At 40.5% G+C, this 22975-nt stretch overlaps 2 protein-coding genes across 2 annotated transcripts; one reads left to right on the plus strand and one right to left on the minus strand.

The window, feature by feature from the left end:
* The first annotated feature begins 1 nt into the window (after position 1).
* On the plus strand, positions 2 to 6617 carry fam167ab (family with sequence similarity 167 member Ab). Its single transcript, XM_074685469.1, has 3 exons — positions 2 to 180; positions 3665 to 4143; positions 5663 to 6617. Exons 2-3 carry the CDS (start codon positions 3811 to 3813, stop codon positions 5924 to 5926), a joined length of 597 nt encoding a protein of 198 aa, XP_074541570.1. The 5' UTR covers positions 2 to 180; positions 3665 to 3810; the 3' UTR covers positions 5927 to 6617.
* Positions 6618 to 12563: 5946 nt separating this feature from the next.
* Positions 12564 to 21907, minus strand: ccm2 (CCM2 scaffold protein). The gene is made up of 10 exons (XM_074684582.1): positions 21478 to 21907; positions 17232 to 17408; positions 17063 to 17146; positions 16789 to 16972; positions 15361 to 15497; positions 15085 to 15220; positions 14942 to 14999; positions 14719 to 14854; positions 14494 to 14632; positions 12564 to 13626 (listed from the first exon to the last, which is right to left on the minus strand). The coding sequence occupies exons 1-10, from the start codon at positions 21505 to 21507 to the stop codon at positions 13331 to 13333; spliced, it is 1377 nt and encodes a 458-aa protein (XP_074540683.1). The 5' UTR covers positions 21508 to 21907; the 3' UTR covers positions 12564 to 13330.
* Positions 21908 to 22975: the final 1068 nt, after the last annotated feature.

A 22975-nucleotide genomic window follows, 5' to 3' on the forward strand; every position in this document is an offset into this window, starting at 1 on the left:
TCCTCCGGTAGCTCCCTGCTCAAAAACAAGTGGACCGTGGAGCTGCTGGGCGATGGGGAGAAGAAGAGGGAAGGAGAAGGACTGGAGCTGGAGGGAGTACATGGGGTCTTGGTCTGATGCTGCTGCTCGGGTTCACGTCTGCTGACTGAAAGTTGGACAGCTGCACGAAAGTCTCACAAGGTAAACGAAGCACTCGCTTTCACGTTCTGGTGTCTAACATTTCTGTGCGGTGTCAGAGCAGCAGGAGGACGATAAATTATTTTCTGCTCTCGTGCATAAAATGTATATGCATAAAAAATCGTACGTGACATCAACTTTTGCATACTCATTAAATTTTATTCATACCGCTAATAATACCCAGCCTGTCGTTAAAGATGATGAAGGGAACTAGAAATAAAGTTGGCTTCACTCAATAAATGCAAAAATAACTTGATCTTAACTTTACAAGTTCGGCTGAGACCACAGTGAGGCATTCACAAAAAGAGATTAGAAATAAAGCATAATCACGGTGGCCCTGAAGTGCTAAAAATTATAAAGACTTGAAAAAAATGTCAAAAAATCTGAAATTCTAATTCATCGTCCCATTTTCATTTTTAATTATGTGTTTTTGTTTATTCCTATTCTGTTTTATTGTCGTGTTTTCTGTTTGTGAATCTCGGTTTGAAAAGTGTTGTATGCTTTTCTTTAAAATGTTTCTTTATTTTCTGAGTTTATTTTTTCTAATCTAGTTTTCTTTCTGTGTTTTTTTAATGCTCTTGTGTTTTCTATTTTTTTTATGTTGTTTTTTTTCTTTATGTTGTGCTTTTTGGTGAGCATTCTCTCTAGGGTTATCTGTTTTATGATAAGTTTTGTTGTCCCTTTTTGTTTGTTTTTCCTGTGTTGTGTTTTTTTCTGATTTCTTTGTTTATGTCATTTCCATGTGTGGATTTTTCTTTTTTCTCTTTTTTTGTTTCCTTTAAAAAAAAAAAAAAAAGACCTACTTAATGTATGTGCAGTTCTTGGTCCGTCATGATACTTCTTCTCAATTTTCTTGAATTTTCTGATTTTTTTATGGTGTTTTACTCTTTGGGGCCACCGTATCTCATGCATTTACTTATGGTATTACCCAGTGAATGCTTACTATGAGTTTCCTGCACCACATATGCAATCATATGAATTTTGCTCTTGTTGTTATGAGTTTTATGAAATTCATTAAAAAGCTTGTTTGATGTTGACATTTGCATAATTGCTCATGAAGAATGAAATCTTAGCTCCACTGAACAGGCTTCTGTGTAAAAACAGGTTGGTGCTGACAGGCTGTGTAGGTATTTCTGTTTTTGTGGTTGGGTTGGACCATTTCAGTAAGTTTCTGTTGCCATAACATAAAAGTCCAATATGCTATAATAACAGGCTCTTTGCCTATATGAACAGCTTTGCTGTTGGGCCTTTAATCTCTGAATAAACTCCAGCTCATAATGCATAATTTGTTTGCATGTGTGCACAGTTGTCCCTGTGAGATGAAAGGAAACACTCTTAAATAAAAATGAGTCAGAGGTTTGTGATGTGATATAGACTGTGGAGATACACACTAAAGCCTGTTTGGTAACTGTGCAGTCTTGTTTGTTATGCAGACACTCCGGATAGGAGAGCCAGACTTCAGAGGGCAGATCAGGTTTTGGCATCTTATTGTCCACAAAATCTAGTATCTGTCCCTTTAAAAAAGCTGTCCTGCTGAGCTCTAAAATGCCAAAGTTTGCCCCAAATACATGTGGGTGGATTAGAGTTATGACTTTATTTGGTCACACCTTATTCTCCATCTTCCTAAACCTCTTGGCTCTGCAGCTGCTCCCCACAATTAAACCACTTCCTCCCTGTACTTACACGGTCTTTACAAACTCTTTAAAAATGCATAGCTCATGGATTTTTTCCTCCTCCTGTATTGGTTTACTGTAACAATGTGGTCCCAGGAGACATGCATATATTCCCTTCAAGAATAAGTGGAGGCTCCATCCTTCTTCCAACAGCCATCTCCTGCACCCACTGAGAGCAGAGGTCGTTTTTATACCTTAGAAAATAGCCAAACCTATCATTAGATACAAGGGCAATGACTTCACTGCCGGCCTGCTGTGCCCATTATGAGATGACAGAGCATGAAGCACTTACCGAGGACGGGAAGACTTTACTGGGCAGAAAGTCTGTTTGCTTTATCGTTTAAAAGGCTGTTTTTATGGTTTCAAGCCCCACTTTAAAAATACTGAGCAGAAGATTTGGAGTCCAGCATGATGATTAATCCTGGTTCCTTTATTTCATTTATTCACTTATTTATTAGATATTAAGATTTATTAAGTTTAATACTCATATAAACTCAGTGGTTCCCATGGTCCATTGTTCTCTGTGTCTCCACTGAGGCCTGAGGTCCTACAAATTTTACGCCAATCAGGCCAATGACTTATGGAGCAAAAATAAATGTAATTGCACTTCACCACCAGACCAGTAGAGGGCAGTAAGATGGTGATGAAGGCTATTTAACAACGATGACTCATAGAAAATCAAGACAGACCAGCATTGATAGAGATTTAATGATGTTTTGGTATAAAGAGCGACCCAAGCCGCTATCATTAAATACTACTTGTTTTTGGGAAAGTCCCTACAGTTGAAAAGCATACAATTATGAAAAAGTTCTTAGTTCCTGGGGGAATTTCCTACAACTAAAAGGGACATACTTCCTCAAAAATAAGGTCCTACAGTTAAAAGCATCTCAAATTTATCTAGTACCTTTTGGAAAGTTCCTGCGTTCAAAAGAAAATTATTGTACCTCAAAAAGTCCCTAGTTCCTATGGGAAAGTTCTTGCTGTCCAAAAGCATACAGTTCTTTAAAAAGTCAGAGTTTTGGGAGATTTATTTGCCCTTGAAGAGCACATAGTTCCTCTTTGATTATCTGGTTCCTGTTGTAGGCTTGTGCAGTCAAAGCACATAGTGCCTTAAAAAGTATCTCAGTTTCTGCAGTCAAAAAAGCAGATGGTTTCTAGATAAATCCCTTGTTCCTTAGGGAAAAGCCTCTTCAGTCGAGAATCGCGTAGTGGCCCTTAAAGTTCCATGGAGAGATCCCTGTTTTCAAAAAGCATGCTTTAAAAAGTCCCTGGTTGCACAGGAAAGTTACAGCAGCTGAAAAGCACATTTAGATCTTTGGGCACTTTGGCCAAAAATTACACACAATCTTGTGCTAAAAAACATACATTTATTCTCAAAACATGTTGGGTAACAAAGGATACATCTGATGGATCCCTGTGTGTTGCAGTAAAGACGTCAAACCTCTGATCCTGGGGTAAACACTGCTAGCGGTCTGTCACCTCAGCTTGGTACAGTCAATAAACCCTGAGGACAGACAGGAGGTGGGAAATCGCTGATTCATTTACAGTGACTGTGTTGTCACTATGGAAACAATTTGTTCCTGTCAAATAAAAATCCTGGAGGTGTGTTCCCTTGGCGTGTTGCTCCTTTACAAGCTGATATGTGAGAAGACAGATTTAAAACAAAGATCTATTAAAACCACAGTCTTTGATACAGCTGGGCCACTGACACGCTCACAGTGACGTGCAGCCAAGCTGTCAGATGTCACATTGGTCTGATCTCTTGTCATTTAGCGGTCAGTGAATGCATCATCATGTTTCTCTCTCCTCTGCAGAAACCAAGCCTCTGAAACATCAATGGATCTATAAAAAGTCCACTTCCTCAACAGAAAACCACACAAACGTAACAACAAATGAGGCCACTCACAAAGAGGAGAAGTCTATTTTTATTTTGACTCATTTTGAAGCTGCAGCAGGTGAAATGGACGCCCCTAAAGCTCCTCAGATAACCGTGAGCATGGCGTGTGTCTTGGAGGAAGCAGACTGTGAGGAAGGCGTGGACCCGCCTGCAGATGACCACCTCATGAACCTGAAGGCTCTGACTGAAAAGTTAAGACTGGAGACCAGGAGACCGTCTTACCTGGAGTGGAAGGCTCGACTGGAGGAGGAGAGCTTCAAAGAGTCAGGAGGTGAAGCGGAGGGGAAAGAGAGGGCTGCCGTGAACTCTGGTGTGATTCAGTGCAAGCTGTCGTCAGGGGTGCTGAAGGGATTCGGGAACATGGATGAAGCGCTCAGTTGGCTGAGGAGAGAACTGGTAAGAGAGTTTCAGACTTTCATCTGTGTCACACAGCTGAATAATTCTGCTGCCAAATGCCAGAAAAGAAGTTCATCTACTTAGCCAATTAGAATTTAACAATGAACACAATGTTCAATTAGCGTCCAGAAGAATCTGGATTGATTGGGACTTGGGCAATTGGATCAGATGTTCACTCTCTGAGAGTGTAATCATTTTCACTCTGCTCAATTGCTCTGCACATTGAGTTCAGAGGCTGAAGCCGAGCACGCAAAGAGGTGCTGTGAGAGTCTCACTGACAGAGAGCCCAGAACAAGGATGAGAGAGATGACGTCTGTGCACTAATGTTTCTCACGTGTCCCACACCAAACACGTCAAACTCTCTGGAGGTTTTAAAAGTAAAATAAAGAATTTTATCTTTTTAATCTGGCTTTTGTTTTGAATTACCAAACCACTTTGCTAGGGATCTTTTCTTGAAATTCTTGATGCCTCAGAAAAATATACTGGAGCATAACTGTAAAAACATTCATCTAAAAGAGTCAGGATAGGAGAAAACCTAGGGCAGGGAAAGCTTGCTGGATATTGTCTAGGTAAGAACTGTCAAGAATCAAACGAGAGGTTCTTTTTGATGCTGTTTGAAGGTTCAGTGGTGTACCTAAGTCTACTGGATGCAGGACGCATAAGTAGAAGAAGAAAGAAAAATGAGACATGGTAAACAAAGAGTGTTGGTGTTTGGTGTTGCCATTTAACCAAAAAGAGCCCAGGGCTTGAGTGCGGCTCAAGGCATGCCAAACCCATACTTGGTGGTGTTTTCCAGATGTAAAACCAGCCAATCAGAATTAGCCCCCGTCATTCAGCGGTGACGTTTGAGAACCAAAAACTCTGTTTACCGGCGTCCACATGAAACCATGAAACTGGAGTTTTCCAAAATCTTCACTTTGGTTTTCAAGAAACATTGTTTTTAGTGACATAAGGTTTAGGTTTCATGTGGATGACAGGTCTAAATGTATAAAAATATATGCGGTTTCCCAGATTCCTGGCTACATGTGGACATGGCCTTAAACATGGCAGGGTTGTGTTGTTCTATACTACTGCTGTTTTACAGGAAGTAATAATTCTTTCAACCAATCAATAGACTGCAGTGTGCTGGCTCCATCTTCTAGGGATTGGTATGTCTGGCACCACAACAGAAAGATACCAAAAAGTGGGATGGCACAAAATGTGTGCCGTACTGAGATGAACCAAACTGAACCACTTGGTGAAAACAGGGCTCAAGATCAGTGGCCAAGGTCCAAAAGGTAGAGACAAGACGTCCACTGAAGGAAATACAACAGGAAAGGTAGAATATTTAGAGAGCCATGCATGGGCAATATTTTTTTTTCTTTATCTTTGCGTAAAATGTTAACTGAAGAAACATACAGATTGACAGGGTGTGGTAGGAAGGACTGAAGGGTGAAGAGGAAGGCGCTCAATGAGAGATGGAGGGAGGAATGAGAACGATGCTCAGGGATGCTCATCACCCTCTCTACCTCTCCCTTAGACAGACATGCGTCTACAGGACCAGCAGCTGGCCCGGCAGCTCATGCGCCTCCGAAATGACATCAACAAGCTGAAGATCGAGCAGACCTGTCACCTGCACCGCCGGATGCTCAACGACGCCACCTTCGGCCTGGAGGAGCGTGACGAGCTGTCGGATCTGCTGTGCGAGTGTCCGGTTACCCCGGGGCTCGGGCTGTCCGCCCCACTGAGACTCATCGGGGTCACCAAGATGAACATTAACTCACGGCGCTTCTCGCTCTGCTAGAGGACGGGATCACTCAGATTTTGTCTATAAACTGAAACATATCTAGCTTAGCTGGTACATTTATCAAATTACGTGATCGAACATATCTATATTAAGTATTTTAGATGCTGCACACTGACCTCTGTATGATACTTTCAAATGCACCTATGAACTGGATCCTGATTGCACCATTTTGTGCTTTTAACAAATCTAGATATTAATGCAGACTAGAGTAAGTAAACAGTTTGTAAAATCTTAGTTTCTTGGAGGATACATGATCTATTCTTTATAACGACAGCACATTTTGGCTTCGAGTCTTTCTAACAAGGATGTGCTCATAGTCTAAGTGCAGCCTCGTCCTTTTTACGCTCCACATCCTGATCTGAAAGAACCCATTTGAGATGATTTTGTCTGTTTGGAGCAGAAACATGGCTGAGTTTTAAGGATAAACAGTGAATGATGCTTCTTTTTATGCTTGTTTGCCCTGTATAGGAGAAAAAATTGGCTTGTTAGGCACTCTTTGTAACATCAACTAAAAGTTAACCTCATTGAGACTATGAACGAGGAAAAGGTAAAAGTTGTTTCTTTTATTTTAGACTGTTTGGCTTCAGTTCTTTTCTATAGTTTGCACCTTCAAATCTGTCTTTTAGTACGCTGAAATACCTAAAACGTGTCACTGTTAGTGCAAATATACATTTACAATGTATCATTAATAAATAAACCATGAAGAAGTTGGACATGCTGCCTTTTCTGACTTTATTCCTTGTCATGACAAAAAAATTTTAAGATTGATTTCAGGATGTTGTGTTTTTTTTCTCGTGGTCAGTCGGTCTCTAAACACAAGATCAGAAGAAAATCCTTATCTGGACAATGATGCTTAAGGAGAACTGTTTTATAGGTGTCAACTAAAAGACGACTGCTTGGCCATCATTCTCCTGTCAGCCTCCACCACCCCAGGGTCCGGGACTGAGCTGGACTTCTTCGCCAGTCTGTTCAGTCTCACTCTCCAGTATCCTGTCCACTCACAGCAAGTAAGATCCTCCAAATGTGGCCTTCGTATCTGACGTTAGCTCTGTTAGCCATGTCTCTGTGAATAGCATGGTGCCACTCCGCCCTCTGGTATTCGCTTGGTGCTGGGTTATCACAGCTATCTTGTCCATCTTATTGGAGATAGATCTTACATTCCCCATTATTAGCTCACACTGCAGTACCAGCACGTCACCCTCACCTCCTTCTCTTCAGCTTGTGGGGAACATTAGTCCTAGCACCAGTTAGCATCATAGAGCTACAGCCTGCTACATGAGCAAAATATGAGTAAAAACACAACTGCAAACACAAACAGTTTGGTGTCAGTGGCCGAAAATGAGCCAAAAAAACAACAATGAAGAGAGAGCTGCAGCACCAAGCTGCTGCACCAAGCTATTGCAACACGCTGCCACTCAAGCGGCGCTTAGCAAGAGGGGGGACTGTGCTTTTTTTCAGTCTTTATTCTGACTCTTTGGTGCGCCTGCAGTATCCTGACATGATTTACATCTTAAAAAAATCACTATTTTTCTCTCACTGGGGTTTTAGAAATTTTAATTTCAGCTTCTGTCTAAAACACTTTGATTTCCCTGCTCCACAATCCCCCTCCTGATTGCCAGACTTTTGGAGGCCTGTCAGGGGGAAAGTTTTGAGTAGACCTTGGTGTTTGAGGCCCACAACTGGTCTGATGGAGTCCAGTTGGCGAGGTTCACATAGACCAACACAATCTATGACCAGAAATAAGACTTTTACAAGAAGACAGAAGAAATAAAGATCTACAGACAAGACTCAGAAATAGTGACACACAAATATTAATCAAAATATCCAACTCTTCATGTGAGCTTTGTGAAATGTGCTGACTGGGTTTCTCTGAATTAGTTCCTCTGTTTTCCTTGTGCCAACGCCTTTGTCCAGTCAGCCGCTCTCATCTTGTGTAAACAGTTCGCTCCCACAGATTTTTGTACGTGCGAAGACAGGAACATGGGGTCATGAGGTCTCGCATGTGAGTGTCAGTGTAAGCCATTCGCTGACCTCTGTGCTCCTCTCCTTCTGCAGGCTCGATGTGGCACCTCATGAATGACTCTGCTGAGCCGCAGATTTTTCATGCATGAGCTCCAGCTTTATGTTTGGCTTCCATCTGCTGAAAGAGACAACTCCTGTGTACTGAAGGGCGGCCAGAAGGGATGTCACAGACTTTGTCTGTCAGGCTCCTGCGTGAGAATCTGAGTTATCAGATTAGAGGTTGATTAAATCAGGTTTATGATACTTTACTCCAGAAAAGATGAGAAACATAGACTTTGTGGTAGTCTAGATTCAAGATCTGCCCGACAGTTGTCTCCAGAGTTCAAACTCTTATTAATTTCACACCCTAACCATCTCATTAGCATGACAAAATGAACTGACAGGCATAAAATCTGAGCTGCTGGAGCATGAAGATCATATCTGGTATCAAAGCCAGAGTCCTGATGCAAATATCAAGCCTCACAATCAAGGCTTAAACAAGCATTTCCAGGTGATTGGTTTAAAATGAATACTGCATTGAATCGAAGAGATGTTTCAGTGTAGATTTTGATGTCCCTTAACCATTTCTCTCTTTTCAGGCGCTCTATTCCAGTAATGTAAGAGATGGTAGACCACAGACGTTCACTTCTTTCCATGACTGAGCTGTAAACTGGAGTATGGATGTCAGAAACCTCACCAAGGTGAACCACAGGCTCAAATTGGCGACACTCCCAGACGGTGTCTCACGCTGTCTCGAAGCCTTTGTCGAGTTCCTCAGCACAAAAATAAGTTCAGAGTGCTGACGAAACAATAAAACTGGATATTGAAAAACTTAAAAACCAGCTATGCTTGTCCTGATCCTTAAAGCTGGGGTAATAACCGCTGAATCATCAAAAGCTCCAGACGTTGAGGTTAAAACATGACCACACAATCAAACCCAGGAGTGTCAGGATGCTGGTTCTGGTCATGTCATTCTGTGGAAAATGGGTTTATAGAATCAGAGGAAGCCTTGGAGCAGCTCCTGAACACACATTAAACTTGTCCAGAGCTTAACATTTCTTTTCGCCCACAGCTTTCTTTTTGGGATATTAATCTGAAAGCCACTTTCCTGCAGATTCTTTTTTATGAGTGTTCCTTGGTGCAAGGCTGCAGGCTGACTGTGGAGCTGCTATTTGAGCTTATTAAAGTGTGATATTTGCAACAAGCATTATTTAAACTGTCTGTGCTGTATACGACGCTGGAAATTAAGAACTGTAATACATTCCATATACAGATAATAGTCCACCAGAGCTTCTCTTTTTATAAAATAATACAGGTCACATAGGTATGTCAAGTCAAAGCTGGGTTCACTTAAACTGAGTGTTTTTACAGAGGAAAAATCCACGTCACTTAAATTAATTTTTTTTTTTTTTTTTTTTGAAGAATGTTCCTTTTCTACTTACAGAGGCAAAGAGACCCTATATTTTTTCAGGGTGTGAAGCTAGTTTAAGAGAAGAAACTAACAAAAAAAACAAAACTTATTTTTTGACAACTTATTTACACTTCTGAAACTAAAGTAAAAAGTCAGACTTCTGACTTTGATTTCAAAACTCAGCACATTTTTTTTTTTAACGTGGGTTTTTCTTTATCATTCTTAGATAAAGGGCCTTTTTTTCAAATGAAGAGAATATATCAACAATTCAGTCTTTTAATGCACTTTCAGAATTAAATACTCAGAACTCGTACTTTTCATTTTTTAAATTTGAGGGCACAAAAATCTTCTTGTGAAATTCTGAGGTAAAAGATTGTAATCTTGACTTTTTTTTAAATAGAATTCTGCGATTGAAGTTGGAATCACGACCTTTTCTCTATTAAAGAGATCTAAAATAAAAGTAGAAACCGATTTTAAATGATACTATTCTGATATAATGACTTTAAAAAAAAAAAATAGAAATCCAAGATTAGAGCCACATTTTGACTTCTTTAAATACAAGTCTGAGACTCAAGTTGAATTATAATATTATGACCTTTTGCAATAAAATTCTGAGATTAAATTAAGAATTTGACCTTTAAAAAAAAAAAAAAAAAAAAAAAGCTTTCTGAAGTACTAATAGAAAGAGATTTCCTTTTTTTTTTTTTTAAAGATTTTGGTGATTTAAGTTTGACCTCTGACTTAAAAACAAACAAACCTGGAATTAAAGTTAAAAATATAACTTTTATATGGAATTTTGAGATCAAAGTCAAATTTTGATTTTCATTTTTTACAAATAGTTCTGAGAATGAAATTGAAGTGACAGTTGTTTTTTTTTTTTGTTTTTTTTTATGTTAAAGTTGGATTACTGACTTTTGATGTAATTTTGACAGAATTCTGAGATTTATAGACAAATATCTACCATTTTATTTTTAGACGAAGAAAAAATGTTATTTTCCTCCTTTCTTAATTCTCAGATTTAAGGCAGATCAAAGTCAGATTTAAAAAAAAAAGCATTTACTGGGCTAATCAACACAAAGAAAACTCAGTGACCACATCCTTTTGTTTTTCAGTGATGAAGATTATTCACGATAAAAACTATAAAAGAAAAAAGACAAAAATAGTCAACAAATATTCGTCTTTTCTTTCTTAACTGTTATCACTTCATCGTTTGAAGTGAAAACCAAAGTATTTCCTGTTTACCTCAGCTCAGTAAATCAGCTGCCTTCCTGGTTCTCTGTCATGCCACTCGTTCCTTCGAGGTGATGAAGTCACTGCAGCAGCTCCACAGGAGCCCCGGTCCTGCCTCTAAAGCTAATTGGCGAACTCTTCGTGAAACAGCACGAGATCTTTTAATGACTTAATTACACTGACTGATGTGTTGAATAATTACTGGTTGGAGTGAGACACTCTGCTCAGTCTTAAATTGGATTAGAGGAGAATTTACAGGAGGTCAATTAGGATTCCAGCGAGAAAGAGAGCTTTGTACAGAAATCAAAAATAATCTTTTACTTTCTTTCTGTGGAAAAGTCATTACACAACGCAGACGGGGACAAACACCCAGAGGAGTTTGTTTTCTCAGTGAGATCACAGGCGTCTTGATTATCTCATCCTTTTGTTCAGAGGCAGACACTGACTCAGGCCAGAAGAGCTATTTTAACCCAGGTGTAACGTTCCAGTCTGAACACGCTCTGCTCCTTTCCCATGACACACAGACTGAAATATTTAGGCTCTAGGTTGTTTTGTCTCTTTAAACTTAAAATCCTGACACAGCTGATGTGTGCTGGAGATGTTTGGTAACGTCCGGTGAGAGAAGGAATGTGCTCGACTCAAACCGTCCTGCCAGTTTCTGTTCCCTCACACTCACAAAACTAATCCCTAACTTTGAGGGGAACATCCCGGACGGCGCTTTGATGAAACCCAGAGCGAAGTTCTGGAGAAGCTTAGGTTCATCCAAGCAGATGATCAGCTGGAGAGGATGGTAATCACATTAGAGGAGGTTTCAAACTTGAGTCAGGTGTAATGGATGATAACTGTGTTTTTTCAAGATGGATTAAAGCGGGCATGTCTGAGGTGCGAGTTCATCAGTTTCTGCACCATGGGTGGAACGGTTCATAAAATCCTCAGTTCAGATCTTATCACGGTTTTGTGGTAACATTTTTCCGGTTTGATTGGGTGTACATTGTTGATGTTTTTCACACCCCAGAACACCATAAATCCCAATAATCAACCGTTAACAGATTATTGTTATAAATTCAGTCATGTATAGTCATGTTTAACTTGAGAGAATGAGGCAGTTTGACATTTGAACAAGCATTAAAGCTGGGTGAGTTTCAACATGCCAACTCCTCAGTAAACAAAGTCTCTGTTGGCTGTCCCTGAAGTAGCTAAAAGTTGCTTAATGATGCCATTGCCTAATTTGCACAATAGCCTATTTGTAATAATTGCTGGATGAGAAAGGAATAATGTGGGATCTTGGATCAATTCTTGTTTTTCATGTCAAAATATCATCCCTCCTCCTCTATCCGGCTTTGTACCATGACCCAAAAAAGACACACACTTGGGCGATTCATTTGGATCCAGTTGACTGCGAGTGAGGAGGATGTGTCTGCATGTGAGTGTTTTGGGTAAGGGAGGGGCTCACAGCAGCACTTGCTGCTTGTTGATGAGAGTAAGATTAAAACATGCTTCCCGTCGGAGTCTACAAACTCCAGAAAAGTCCCTAGATTTGTTCTTCTTTGCTTTAAAAAAAAAAATGTCACTAAAGGGGTCTGAAAAGTTACTAAATATAGTGACAAATTTGCTATCATCAGAGCTCATACTAAATCTAAAGCACTCCCATACAGCAGAATGCCACAATGCCACAGACACATTGTCTAACTATGTCTTCTCTTGTTGCCATGTACACAACACACATGCCTCCCTCCTTCTGTATTCCACCCCAGGCTGTGTATGATCAAAACTACACACACGCTCCAAACCGAATCAGATAAAAGGTAGAAAAATGAAAAAAAAAAGAAAAAAGAACTGAATGACACAAGCCCACCGAACCAAGTAAGTTAAACTGAACGGTACAGATATTTTTTTTAAAAACCATTCCATCCCTGTTCTGCAGATAATACGAGTCAACTCTGCGGCTGCCTGGTGTAACACATTAAAAACAGAGAGTCAGTTTAAGGTAGGCGTTATTTAATAACCATGAAATCGTTCATTAACTTCCTGTCTGTGCAGACAGTTGGCAGCAGTACTGCAGTAAAGGCACGACGTCAGATGAGTGTAACATCACATACAAACATTACGACTTGCAGGAGATGAATCCAGAATCAGCCGTCAGCGAAAAGGCTTTGTCAGATAAAGTCCCTTACACTGACAGGAATTCTTTACTTTTACAGCGTTTCCTCTGTCAGTTTGAATAATGCAAAACTTCTTTATAAATGAGTGAACACTGGTAACAAATGATAGTGTAAAAACAAAAACATACAAAGCAGAAAACTGTTTCACTCTCACAGCAACACATACGTGAAATAAATGATGGCGAGCAAAGTGAAGCTGTTTGACCTTAACTTATACAAAACCAGCTCAGCCTCAGTCGTCTAAAATCTCTCCTCCAGAGTCTTTAAAGCTTTTTGAATCGGCTCTGGAGGTTCTCGCTACATTGGTGACAGCAGTGGCAGATACTGCCAATAAAAAAGGTACAAAAATCAAAGAGGTTTAAAAATATATCAGAGGTTCTGAATGCCTCTGTGAGTAAAAATAGCCAACAGCCTGTGTCCTCTACAGCGCCTGTGGAAGTGCCGTTTGTTGACTTCATGTTTTCTTGTGAGGTTTGAGTTTGTAGGTGAATCAAACGTCCTCTTGACAATCAGAGGAATATAAATCTAATCTTCAGTCAGGACCACCTTCATCTGGTCCGTGTGGAGTCCTCTCTCTGCTTCCCTTTGTTTCTCCCGTCAGGGTGTCACTCCCTCCTGGTCCATGCTGCAGCCCAGAGCTTCAATATCGTTGCTGATGTCGGTGATCATGCGGTCCCACTCGTCCCCTTCAGACGCCTCCTGGCCCTCGTCCGAAGCAACGCTTCCTCCGGCTGCTCCATTCCCATTTGTGGTGGAATCAGAGGCAGAGCTGGCCGTGCGGCGGTATCGGCCGAAGCTGTCTGTGATGATGCCTCGGCCATCCTTTACTCCGATGGTCTCCAGGAAGTTCTCAAAGTGCTGGCTGTCCTTCTCGGGGATGAAGGGACGCAGGCCTGCAGGATGACATTTTGATGAGTGAACATTTTGTAATTATTTAGTCTGGTGTAAAAAAGAAGGGTTTGCTTTTTATTTAATCACAAAGCTAACATTAGGGATGGGTATCTTTCACATTTGAAACGATACGGTACCGATGCCCAGTACCTGGCAATCAGTACCAGTACTCAGCAGTACCAATTTTCGGTACTTTTTTGTGTTTCTGTGGTAAAAAATACCAATTTGTTTAGTAATAAAATACATATTTTTTTTTGACTACACATATTTATTCTTAATTAAATAACCTTGCAATGCTGTGTTCATGTCCAGCATGGGAAATTGGTTACCCTTCTACTCCCTCACAGTCACAAGTATACATTTAGGTACCTAAACATGGTACCTTTAGATTTTACATGAACTGGTACCCGGTACTTTTGACAGAATTTGGTCGGTACCTATTAAAGTACCTAACTCGGTACCCATCCCTAACTAACACGTTACAGACTTTCACCAGAGACGGAGCTGAGACGTGCTGATGTCAACGCAGACAGCATGCCGCTTTGTTGCAGGAACATTAATGTAAATGTTGACACAGATGTGACAGGTACCTGCTACCGGTACATGCTACTCTACGGTTATCTATGAGGTTGAATTTGCATGTCCTGGAATCAAAGCTGTCAGTCATAAAACCAAGGCAGCAGACTAAACCAGGACATTACACCAAGAAAGTCGGGATGCTCTGACATTATATACTTCTAGAGACAAATCTGAGTTGCATATAAAATAGTTTTCAAACTCTAAATCAGTAATTAAAGCCTTTGTATGATAGAGCAGTGCTTTATCAGTGGCTCAGAGGGAATGTTTTGGAGGAAATGGAGAGATGTTACCGAGTAGAAGGAACTTCCTGCTGTCCCCATAAAGCTGTCGCAGGTTGATGCAGAACTCATGGATGGAGGAACCATTGCGGTACTCGTGGAGCAGAGTAGCAAACTGCTGGATCTCCTGTGATGACAGTTTTGTCCGCAGCTTTAGGAGAAAGAGAAGGCATGTTAGAAAGAAAATCTTCATTCCATGATTCAGAGGAGGAGGATGAAGAGAGGAGCTTGTCTTACAGTGGTCATGTAGTCCTGCAGCAGCTCTGCAGCTGTGGTGCTGAGCTCTCCTTCACTCGCTGTCTTTGTCTGAGGCGACGCCGGAGAGGAAGCTGAGGGAGAGTTTTCTTCTGCCTCCAGTGGACTCTGGAAAGGACTGAGAGTACAGCAAACCTTTAAAGTGACAAGAAACAACCAAGTCTGTCCAAAACACGGTCCCTGAAATCATAAAAGATGAACTTACAATGTGCCGGCCTCAGCCTCAAAGGCCTCCTTAACGTCCACTTTGCTTGAAGAGTCATCTGGAGGATAGAAGCAGTTAACAGAGTGAAGACTGTGAATGTGACTCAGACGCTGAATTAGAGGAGTGTAAAGTGTTGTTCTTACCACTGTACAGAGAAAGGTGTCTGGTGGGTGTAGTCGCTCCATCAAAAATGGCTCTGTCTAAGAAGTCGATGGTTGATTCTGTGTAAACAATCTGAAAGACCTGACTGAGCAGGAGACACAGCTCCTCTGCTGCCGCCTGCAAGAAAGTGGGCTTTACTGGAACAAACTTAATCTAAACACAAAAATCATTTCAGGTAATGAGTCAATGCTGCAAACAAGCCAAAACGTAATCATTACTGAGTTACTACTGTGTGAGAGGCAGGTAAAAGATGTTACCTTGTTATCCACAGCCAGCACCAGCAGACAGCAGACCTCCACGAGCACGGCTCCGCTCTCTGATAAAGAGCTCAGGGTCTGAGATTTGTTGAGATCAGGACATGAGCTGGGACAGGGAGAACCTCCTGACTCCTGGGCTGAAAACGGAGAAGAGAAACCCAGTCGGATTCCATGATCAATCTGTGACTTAACAATTCTGTCCAAGCACTGCAAACAGAAGTTGCAGCCGTTTGTGCAGCTGCAACAATGGCGCAACGGAAAAAATACAAAACAATCACATATGACCTCATTCAGAAATGCACGTCTGTTGTGTGGTTGGGGGTTCAACTGTAAGCAGAGACGTCACTCCCATTGAAGGGTGTGAATAAAAGAAACTGAAAATTTCAACTTTCATCTCATAATTTCAGATTTTATGTCTCAGTTTCAATTTTTTATTTCATTATTTCAACTTCTAATCAAACAATTTCAACTCTTTATCCCATCATTGTGGCTTTTGTCTGAAATCCAACTTTTTATCATATCATTTTTCCTGCTTATTATCTCATAATTTCAATTTAGTAGCGAATAATTCAGACTAAGTCTCACAGTATTTAAATTTTTTATCTTGAGTTCATCTTTTTACCCCACAATTTTGACTTTTTGACTAAATTTTATATCATTTGAATTTTATCTCATAATCTCAACTTCTATCTCATTATTTTTCCTCTTTGAATCAATATTTTGAACTTGGCATCTCAAAATTTCAACAAAGTATCTCAATCTCTCAAATCTTTTAATAACTTTGTATTAGTAGCTTAAAATTTAGTCTTTTATCTCATTATTTTAACTCAGTTTCTCAGTAATTAATTTTTATCTCATGATGTAATCTTATCAACCAAGAATTTTGACTTTTTGGCTCATATCTTTTACAGAATATATTGTAATTTTGACTTTGTCTCATGATTTCAACTCCTATTTTACTATTTAGCCCCTTTATCTCAAAATTTCACCTCAGCCAACCACAATGTGCCCAGTGCGCAAGTAACTTTTGGTGTTGATGTGAAAAAGGTGAGGATACCGAGAAAATTACAGAGCACAAACACAGACAATCTACACTATGACGCGACTCGAGACAAAGTGGGCGATGCTGATGACCGTAAAGCACTGTGTAGCTGTGTATTCGTACACACTCCATGTCAAAAGCTAGTACACATCGTAGGAGCTTATGACCAAAGCAGCATAACTTTGAAACCTTTTCTATTATATATTGTATAATATATTATATTTTTACTGGCGTCGTGAAGTCGAAACAACGTAAGTTGGGAACCACGTAAGTCGAGGACCTCCTGTACTGTGTGAAGAATCAAATATTTTATAAATTAACACAAAAATTGATGATTTGACATTTGATCTTTTCCCTAACAAAACCTTCAGGTCTCTGATTTTTACCTGTTTTAATCACAACCAGGTGCAGCGAGTCGTCTCTGATGTAGGACACAGCAGCGATGTCGTGGATGGGCACTCTGAGGATGATGTCCTCTCCATCACGCCAAACCAGCTTTATGTTATACGCCGACAAGCTCACCACCGCATCCTGCTCTGAGGTCAGCTGGCCCGCCAACTGATGGGACTTCTGACAACCACAGAGGAAAAAGGTTACGTCGTTGCTCTGTCAACCTTCTTGTTTACTGTTCAAACACAAAAGAATGAATCTAAAACCTACCCTTGCAGTGTCGATGAGCTGCAGCACTTCTGTGCGACTTGAAGGATTCAAGTATCCTGGAACGGATGTCAACTGCCCCAAATACTGCACAGAGCACAAACATACTTATATGACTTCCCTTTTTGTCATATTTCAGATGTGTGGGTAAGAAATCTGCATGCCATCTCACTTTGACTTCCTTCTCGATGTAGTCATTGAGCAGGATGTCGGGGTCGATGCGATGGTCGGGCTGAGACAGTGAGAAGGTGTGGAGGGCCCTGCGCTCGGTGGCTTTCTCTTGGGCTTTCTTGTCTCTCCCCTTCTCTCCTTTCAGAAAGACTCGCTTGAACGGAGACACGATACCAGGCTGGTGGACAAAGACAAAAGAGAGTGTGGGGGAAAGGAATTAGAAGACCATTGAGTTGTTTTACAAGTAAGGCAGAACTTAAAACTTGTCATTATCCACTTTCTAAAGAAACATTTAAAGTTATCTGTCTCTAAGAATAACCTCGATATACATTCCAGTGTTTTGCAACCGTCTAAAGCAACTGCACAACTTTCTGATTCCCTCTGTCTGTGCTTGGAGCTGCAGATACAGCAGATGCTTCATGTTACCCAATATGTGTTTCTCGTATGTCAACAACAGCAAGCACAAAGGGAAACGCTACATCTTGCAACACTGGAGGAGCTCCCTCCTAAAGTCTTCGTAGGAAAAAAACCCACACAAAACATCAAACACGCAGCACCATTTGCTGTCTGCATTTTTTGCTTACATATAATTAAAAGCCATCATTTTCATAGTTTTTGTGCAAATAAAACCTCTTAGAAATTCTCCACAATGACCATAAGCTCACTCAGGTGTTACTAACAGAAACATTGACAGCTTTTCATACATCCAGTCTCTGCATTTTACACATTTAAAGCATAGATCTGTATTAACATGACTGCAAAAAACCTACCTCGTTCTCCATGAACTCAAGCACTTGAAGAAGCGACTAAATAAATGGCATTGAACAGCCTGACTGCTTCACTGCTGCTGCACCTGTTGCCTGACAGATGCCGACCGGTGTCAGACATGCAGCTTCAGACCCAGGGTGTCACCCTGTCCCCAGAGAAAGGGAAGTGTCTCTACGTCTAAACTCAAGCATGACAGCAGGAAGAAGATTTGCCACAACTTCCTGTGATGACGTGCATCTGCGCTTAGAGTTCTGCGGCGGTACAACGAATAAGAAAATGCAACAGAAGCATCACTTCACAGAAGAGATTTATCTTTCTGTTACTGTGATGGTTTTAGCAGTTTCTGAGAGTAACTTAGCTCCCGAGTCTAAATGATGGTCGACTTGCATCATTTCTACACCACAGGTACACAACACAACGCATGTGTTATTACTGCAGACCACAAATGCGGTGTGGCAAATGCTGCAGCTGCTGTAAGGTGAAAAGTGCAGAGTTTGTATTCAAAGTTTTCAACTCTACAGTTATCACAGAGCTAAGACCGGAAATCTGGTGAATGTAAAAGAGTCGCAAATGTTTCTTTAACTCTTAAACTGCAAGAAAATAGACTCAAGACTCAAAGAGCACAGCAACCTACAGCCTCTGCATAATTCATATGAACACTTTTTTTACGGCCTCTCATTGTGAAATGTGAGACAGAAGCTACGATAGTTGACCTCAGAGTAATGTGAAGAAGTGACGGTTTTTGGTGACAGACTTAAAGGGAGGGATGCTGGGTGGCTTTTTTTGTGCTGTGATGAGTGACGACATTGACACTGGACTTTAAAGTTTCTTCGATGCGAGGACAGCACAGGAAACTAAAACAGGGTGTAAGGATCCCATTCTCTCTGAATGTGAAGTATCTAAATGTACAAAGGAAGTAAGAAGAGCGACTGTCAAAAAAACGATGATAATATTTTCTACAACCAGATCCTGAACCTGTTTTCTGCTTTTCACATCTGTAATGCAGCACTTAAGTCGATTTTAGGTATTTTTATCCTGTTTTTGTTTTTGATAATTTTTCAAACCATTATCTATTCAGAAAAAATGGCTCAATTACGATAAAAAATTCATTTTCAAGAGTGCCTTGTTGAGATTAGCACAGTACAAAATAGATGTCCATAAAGCATTGAAATAATGACACAACAAGAAAGTTTGTGAAATAAAAATCCAAAGCAAAAGCTAACCAAAGATTTAGCTTCAGCTCTTTCTGTTTTGTTCAAAGTCAAAGGGACCATGAGGACTAAAAGCCCCATTTCCACCAAGCAGTCTGGTATGGATCAGTACAGATTGGTACTGGTTGCATCATCAAAGCCTGGTCCTGTTTGTATTTCCACAGCCAACCGTGCCCTTTTTGGTAGGCCGCATGTAAGCTGGATGTCAATAGCCATGTCAGGTATGTAACAACGTAGTGACTCTATTGGTAGCATGACACTATGTACCCCACTAACAAAGAAGAAAAACGTGACACAATAAGTAAAGAGCAAAGATGGAAGACCCTCCAAGCATGGCCTGCTGTATGGGACCACCTCTCTTTGGAAATCAATGATAGTAAAGCAGCGGCTTGCATCATTTGTAAAGTGAGTGTTCCTTGAAAAACCAACAGAGCTCACTTCAACACAACACATGTGATTTGTCATTTGCAACTAACAGAATCACCCAACGGAGTACAGGATTTATCAGAGAAAGGTATCAGCAAAACATATCACGAACGAATCTGATAAGATCGGAATTCAAAAAATCTGTATCAGAATATCCCTAGCTCTGACCACTGCACTAACTTAAAACTATCAAGCAATGTTATTATCATTTTAAGTGGTTTAATCTTTCACTTGAACCTGTAAATGCTCAGTTTCGACACTCTGGCAAACATTGTTCAGTGTCACCACCAAGTGGCACAAACAGAAACTGTACATTGAGATGAAATCATTTCAACACAGTGATAAAAGAAACAGAAAAAGCATTGTTATTAATGGCACCAATGAGGCATCAAACTGCCAAGAGCATATAGAGTAACACCCTGTACAGGTCAGCAATCCATCACAGGGCTAACATGTAGAAATGAAACACCATTAATGCACACACTCACACCTACGGGCAATTCGGAGTACTTGGATGAGGGCTAATGGATGCACAGGGAGATGCAAGAAAACCAGGGATTCAAACTTTGAATCCTTTTCCTGTTAGGTAAAACAACAAGCAGACAAAATATCATCATGATACATTATGAAACAAAGATTATAGAAAAAAATAATAGATTTCCATGTTTGTCTAACCAAAAGGCAAAAACTGCATTTTCTGCCGTGACTTTGCAACTTTTCACAGTAAAAGGGAGTTTTCGGTTTCTTTTCTTAAACTATCAAAGACAGAGCTGACCCTGCGTTACTCCAGATAAGTAACAAAAACATCGCCTATCAACAACTAACACCATCCCACACTTAGTGAAACAATATTTCCATCAAAAACCCCCTTCAGACCAAGAGGATGTGACTATGGGAAGCCCCATCTGTATTTTAGCCGTGGAAAAATGTTGAGATGACCAGCACAATCATAAAAAAGATGTTAACTTCTCTTGTTTTAACACCACTCAGGCTGCGAGAGCCTGTCAAAGTCCTGCCCTGCCCTTCAGTTTCCTCCTGCGCCAACCAGAGGAATCCAGGGAAAACATCCCTTGCATGTGTTCAGAGACGCAGTGGGAAGAGGAGATAAAAGACAGGTCTGAACAAAAAGATGTGTCTCCATATCAAACAGGATCATTAGGCAATGTGTTCTGTGTGTCTGTGTATGAGAGAGGGCAGGATGGTCTGAACAAGCCAGGAGAGCTGATTCCTTTTAGCATGACTGACACTGATAGCTGCTGCCTTTGACAGCTGATGCCGGGCTCACAGATCTCCCATGATCCACGCCTGCACATAACAACCAGGGTTATTACTTAGTGTGGGAAATGTAGTGTTGCGTTCACTGACTTTCTAGGAACACTGTCACTGCGGCACAACATCAACAAACCTCACAGTTGAAAATTGAAGCAGAAGTAAAACCTTACCTTTGAAAACAAAGTAATCACTGTTCAGTAGTTTTAAAAGCATTAATCTTATGTGAACACCTCTTATCTGTGTTATTTGTTCAGAAAACAGCAATAACTGACCAAAGTGGTGAAACTGAAAAATCCTGAACAGTGATGATAAGCGTTGAAACTTTAATGTAACACTCCCACAATCCTCATCACTAAATCAGTGAACATCGTTGTGATTTAATTATTTATTTCACTTAACAGAGCATAAATTAGTCCATCTGAGTCATAAAGTCTGTGTTTTGGACTTCTGTGGTTGCTTAAACTTCGCTTTTAACCGTGCTAGCCTAGCCTGCTTCGTCCAAGTCACAAGTTAGCACGCCAGCTAGTTAGTTTCCCATCAGTTCAAAGTGACGTCAGTTACCTGTCCTACCTTTTTCACTTTTTTCACATCATCCTCCATTTCTACGTGACGGTCCTCCTCTTCATATTCAGTTCAGCTCCGAGTTCCAGGTGAGAAAAGACATGTCGAGCTTTAAACCAGCGTAGCTCGCTAGCCTAGCCTAGCCTAGCTGTGGTGAAGTGATGCCCGAAATTCGAGCTGAGAGAAAAACGTCATTCTGGCCCTGGCCCTGTTTCACCACCATGGGAAAAATGCCGGAGTGCTCACTCTGAGTAAGCAACGTGTCAAACTGGGGGTTTGATGATTAATAAAGTCTTCTCTGAAGATGACAAACTCAGATAAAACTGGCAAAACTTTTCAACCGTGCCGCCATTTTGGGCGTTAAACTGAGGTCCAGCATGCTTTGCTCAAACCAAAACAGCTGCTACTGAGCAGAGAGGAGCACAGCTGGAGGTGTACCTCATGGAAAAGGAAGACCAACCAAACTCTGTTTAGCGGTTGTTTTTAATGCAGATATTAATTCCTGCCCTCAGAATGACTGTGAAAACTAAGGAAATGAACTGGATCCAGTTGCAAACTTGGCTGGACATGTCATCCAATGTTAGAGTTAGAAATTTTGGAAGAATTTACTCCTCAGAATTCTAATTTGAACTCAGAATTTTGACTTATATCTTGAAATTTTGGGGTTTCTTGGGCGTCTGACTCCTTTTTCAGAACTTTTTCTATTAATGTCAGAATTCTCTTTTGTCTGTCCACTTTTGAGATTGAACGTAGAACTCGGTGTGAAACGTCTGGCTTTTAATTCAGAATGTAAGAAGAAAACAACCCAAAGAATCACAACCTAAAAAAACACATGATATCTCTGCCATTAATTCTCTCTGTAAAATTATTTCATGCACATTTTTGACCTATCAACTGTTTTTCCTTGAGACTCTCACGCTGGGGTCAGAACTCTGATTTCATTGTCAGAATTATCCATATAACTTTCATACACATTGCCTGACTTGATTTTTTTCTCTTGATGTGTAGTTTCTAAGAATTTTAACTGATAGTTTAGACTTTTGATGTGAAGTCTTGCTTTTAATCCAGACTCTAAAAACACATTGAAAAATGATGGCCAATCCTCCTACAAGAGTCATTTTGGTGGTCTTTATCCTCTCTTGAAAGAATTGAAATGAAAATTATCTTGAAATAATTTCCTACATATTTCTTGGCCTAGTAATTGCTTCTTAATGTTTCTTGTAGAAACAGTCAATGAAGATGTCACCTGATGGAAGAGAGAGAAGCGGATTGAATAGCTGGGACGTGTACACATTCAGCAACAAAAAGACTCAAGTTTTTATCTGTATGGGCACCAATAGAAGAAAGGTAGGCTCAATTTTTCCTCTTTTTTTACCCTCTTCCTATTTGTAATTGTCAGGAAATGTTGCATTGATGGCAACTTTTAGTTGCTTATGATGCTAAACTAAATGTTAAATGCTAAACTTTTCAGTTGAAGTCTGCCTCTGAACATTTACTGACCCCGAGC

The sequence above is a fragment of the Halichoeres trimaculatus genome, unplaced genomic scaffold, assembly GCF_033239565.1.
Source record: "Halichoeres trimaculatus isolate MK-OKI-2021-1 unplaced genomic scaffold, fHalTri1.1 fHalTri1_scaffold_13, whole genome shotgun sequence".
Classification (NCBI taxonomy): domain Eukaryota; kingdom Metazoa; phylum Chordata; class Actinopteri; order Labriformes; family Labridae; genus Halichoeres; species Halichoeres trimaculatus.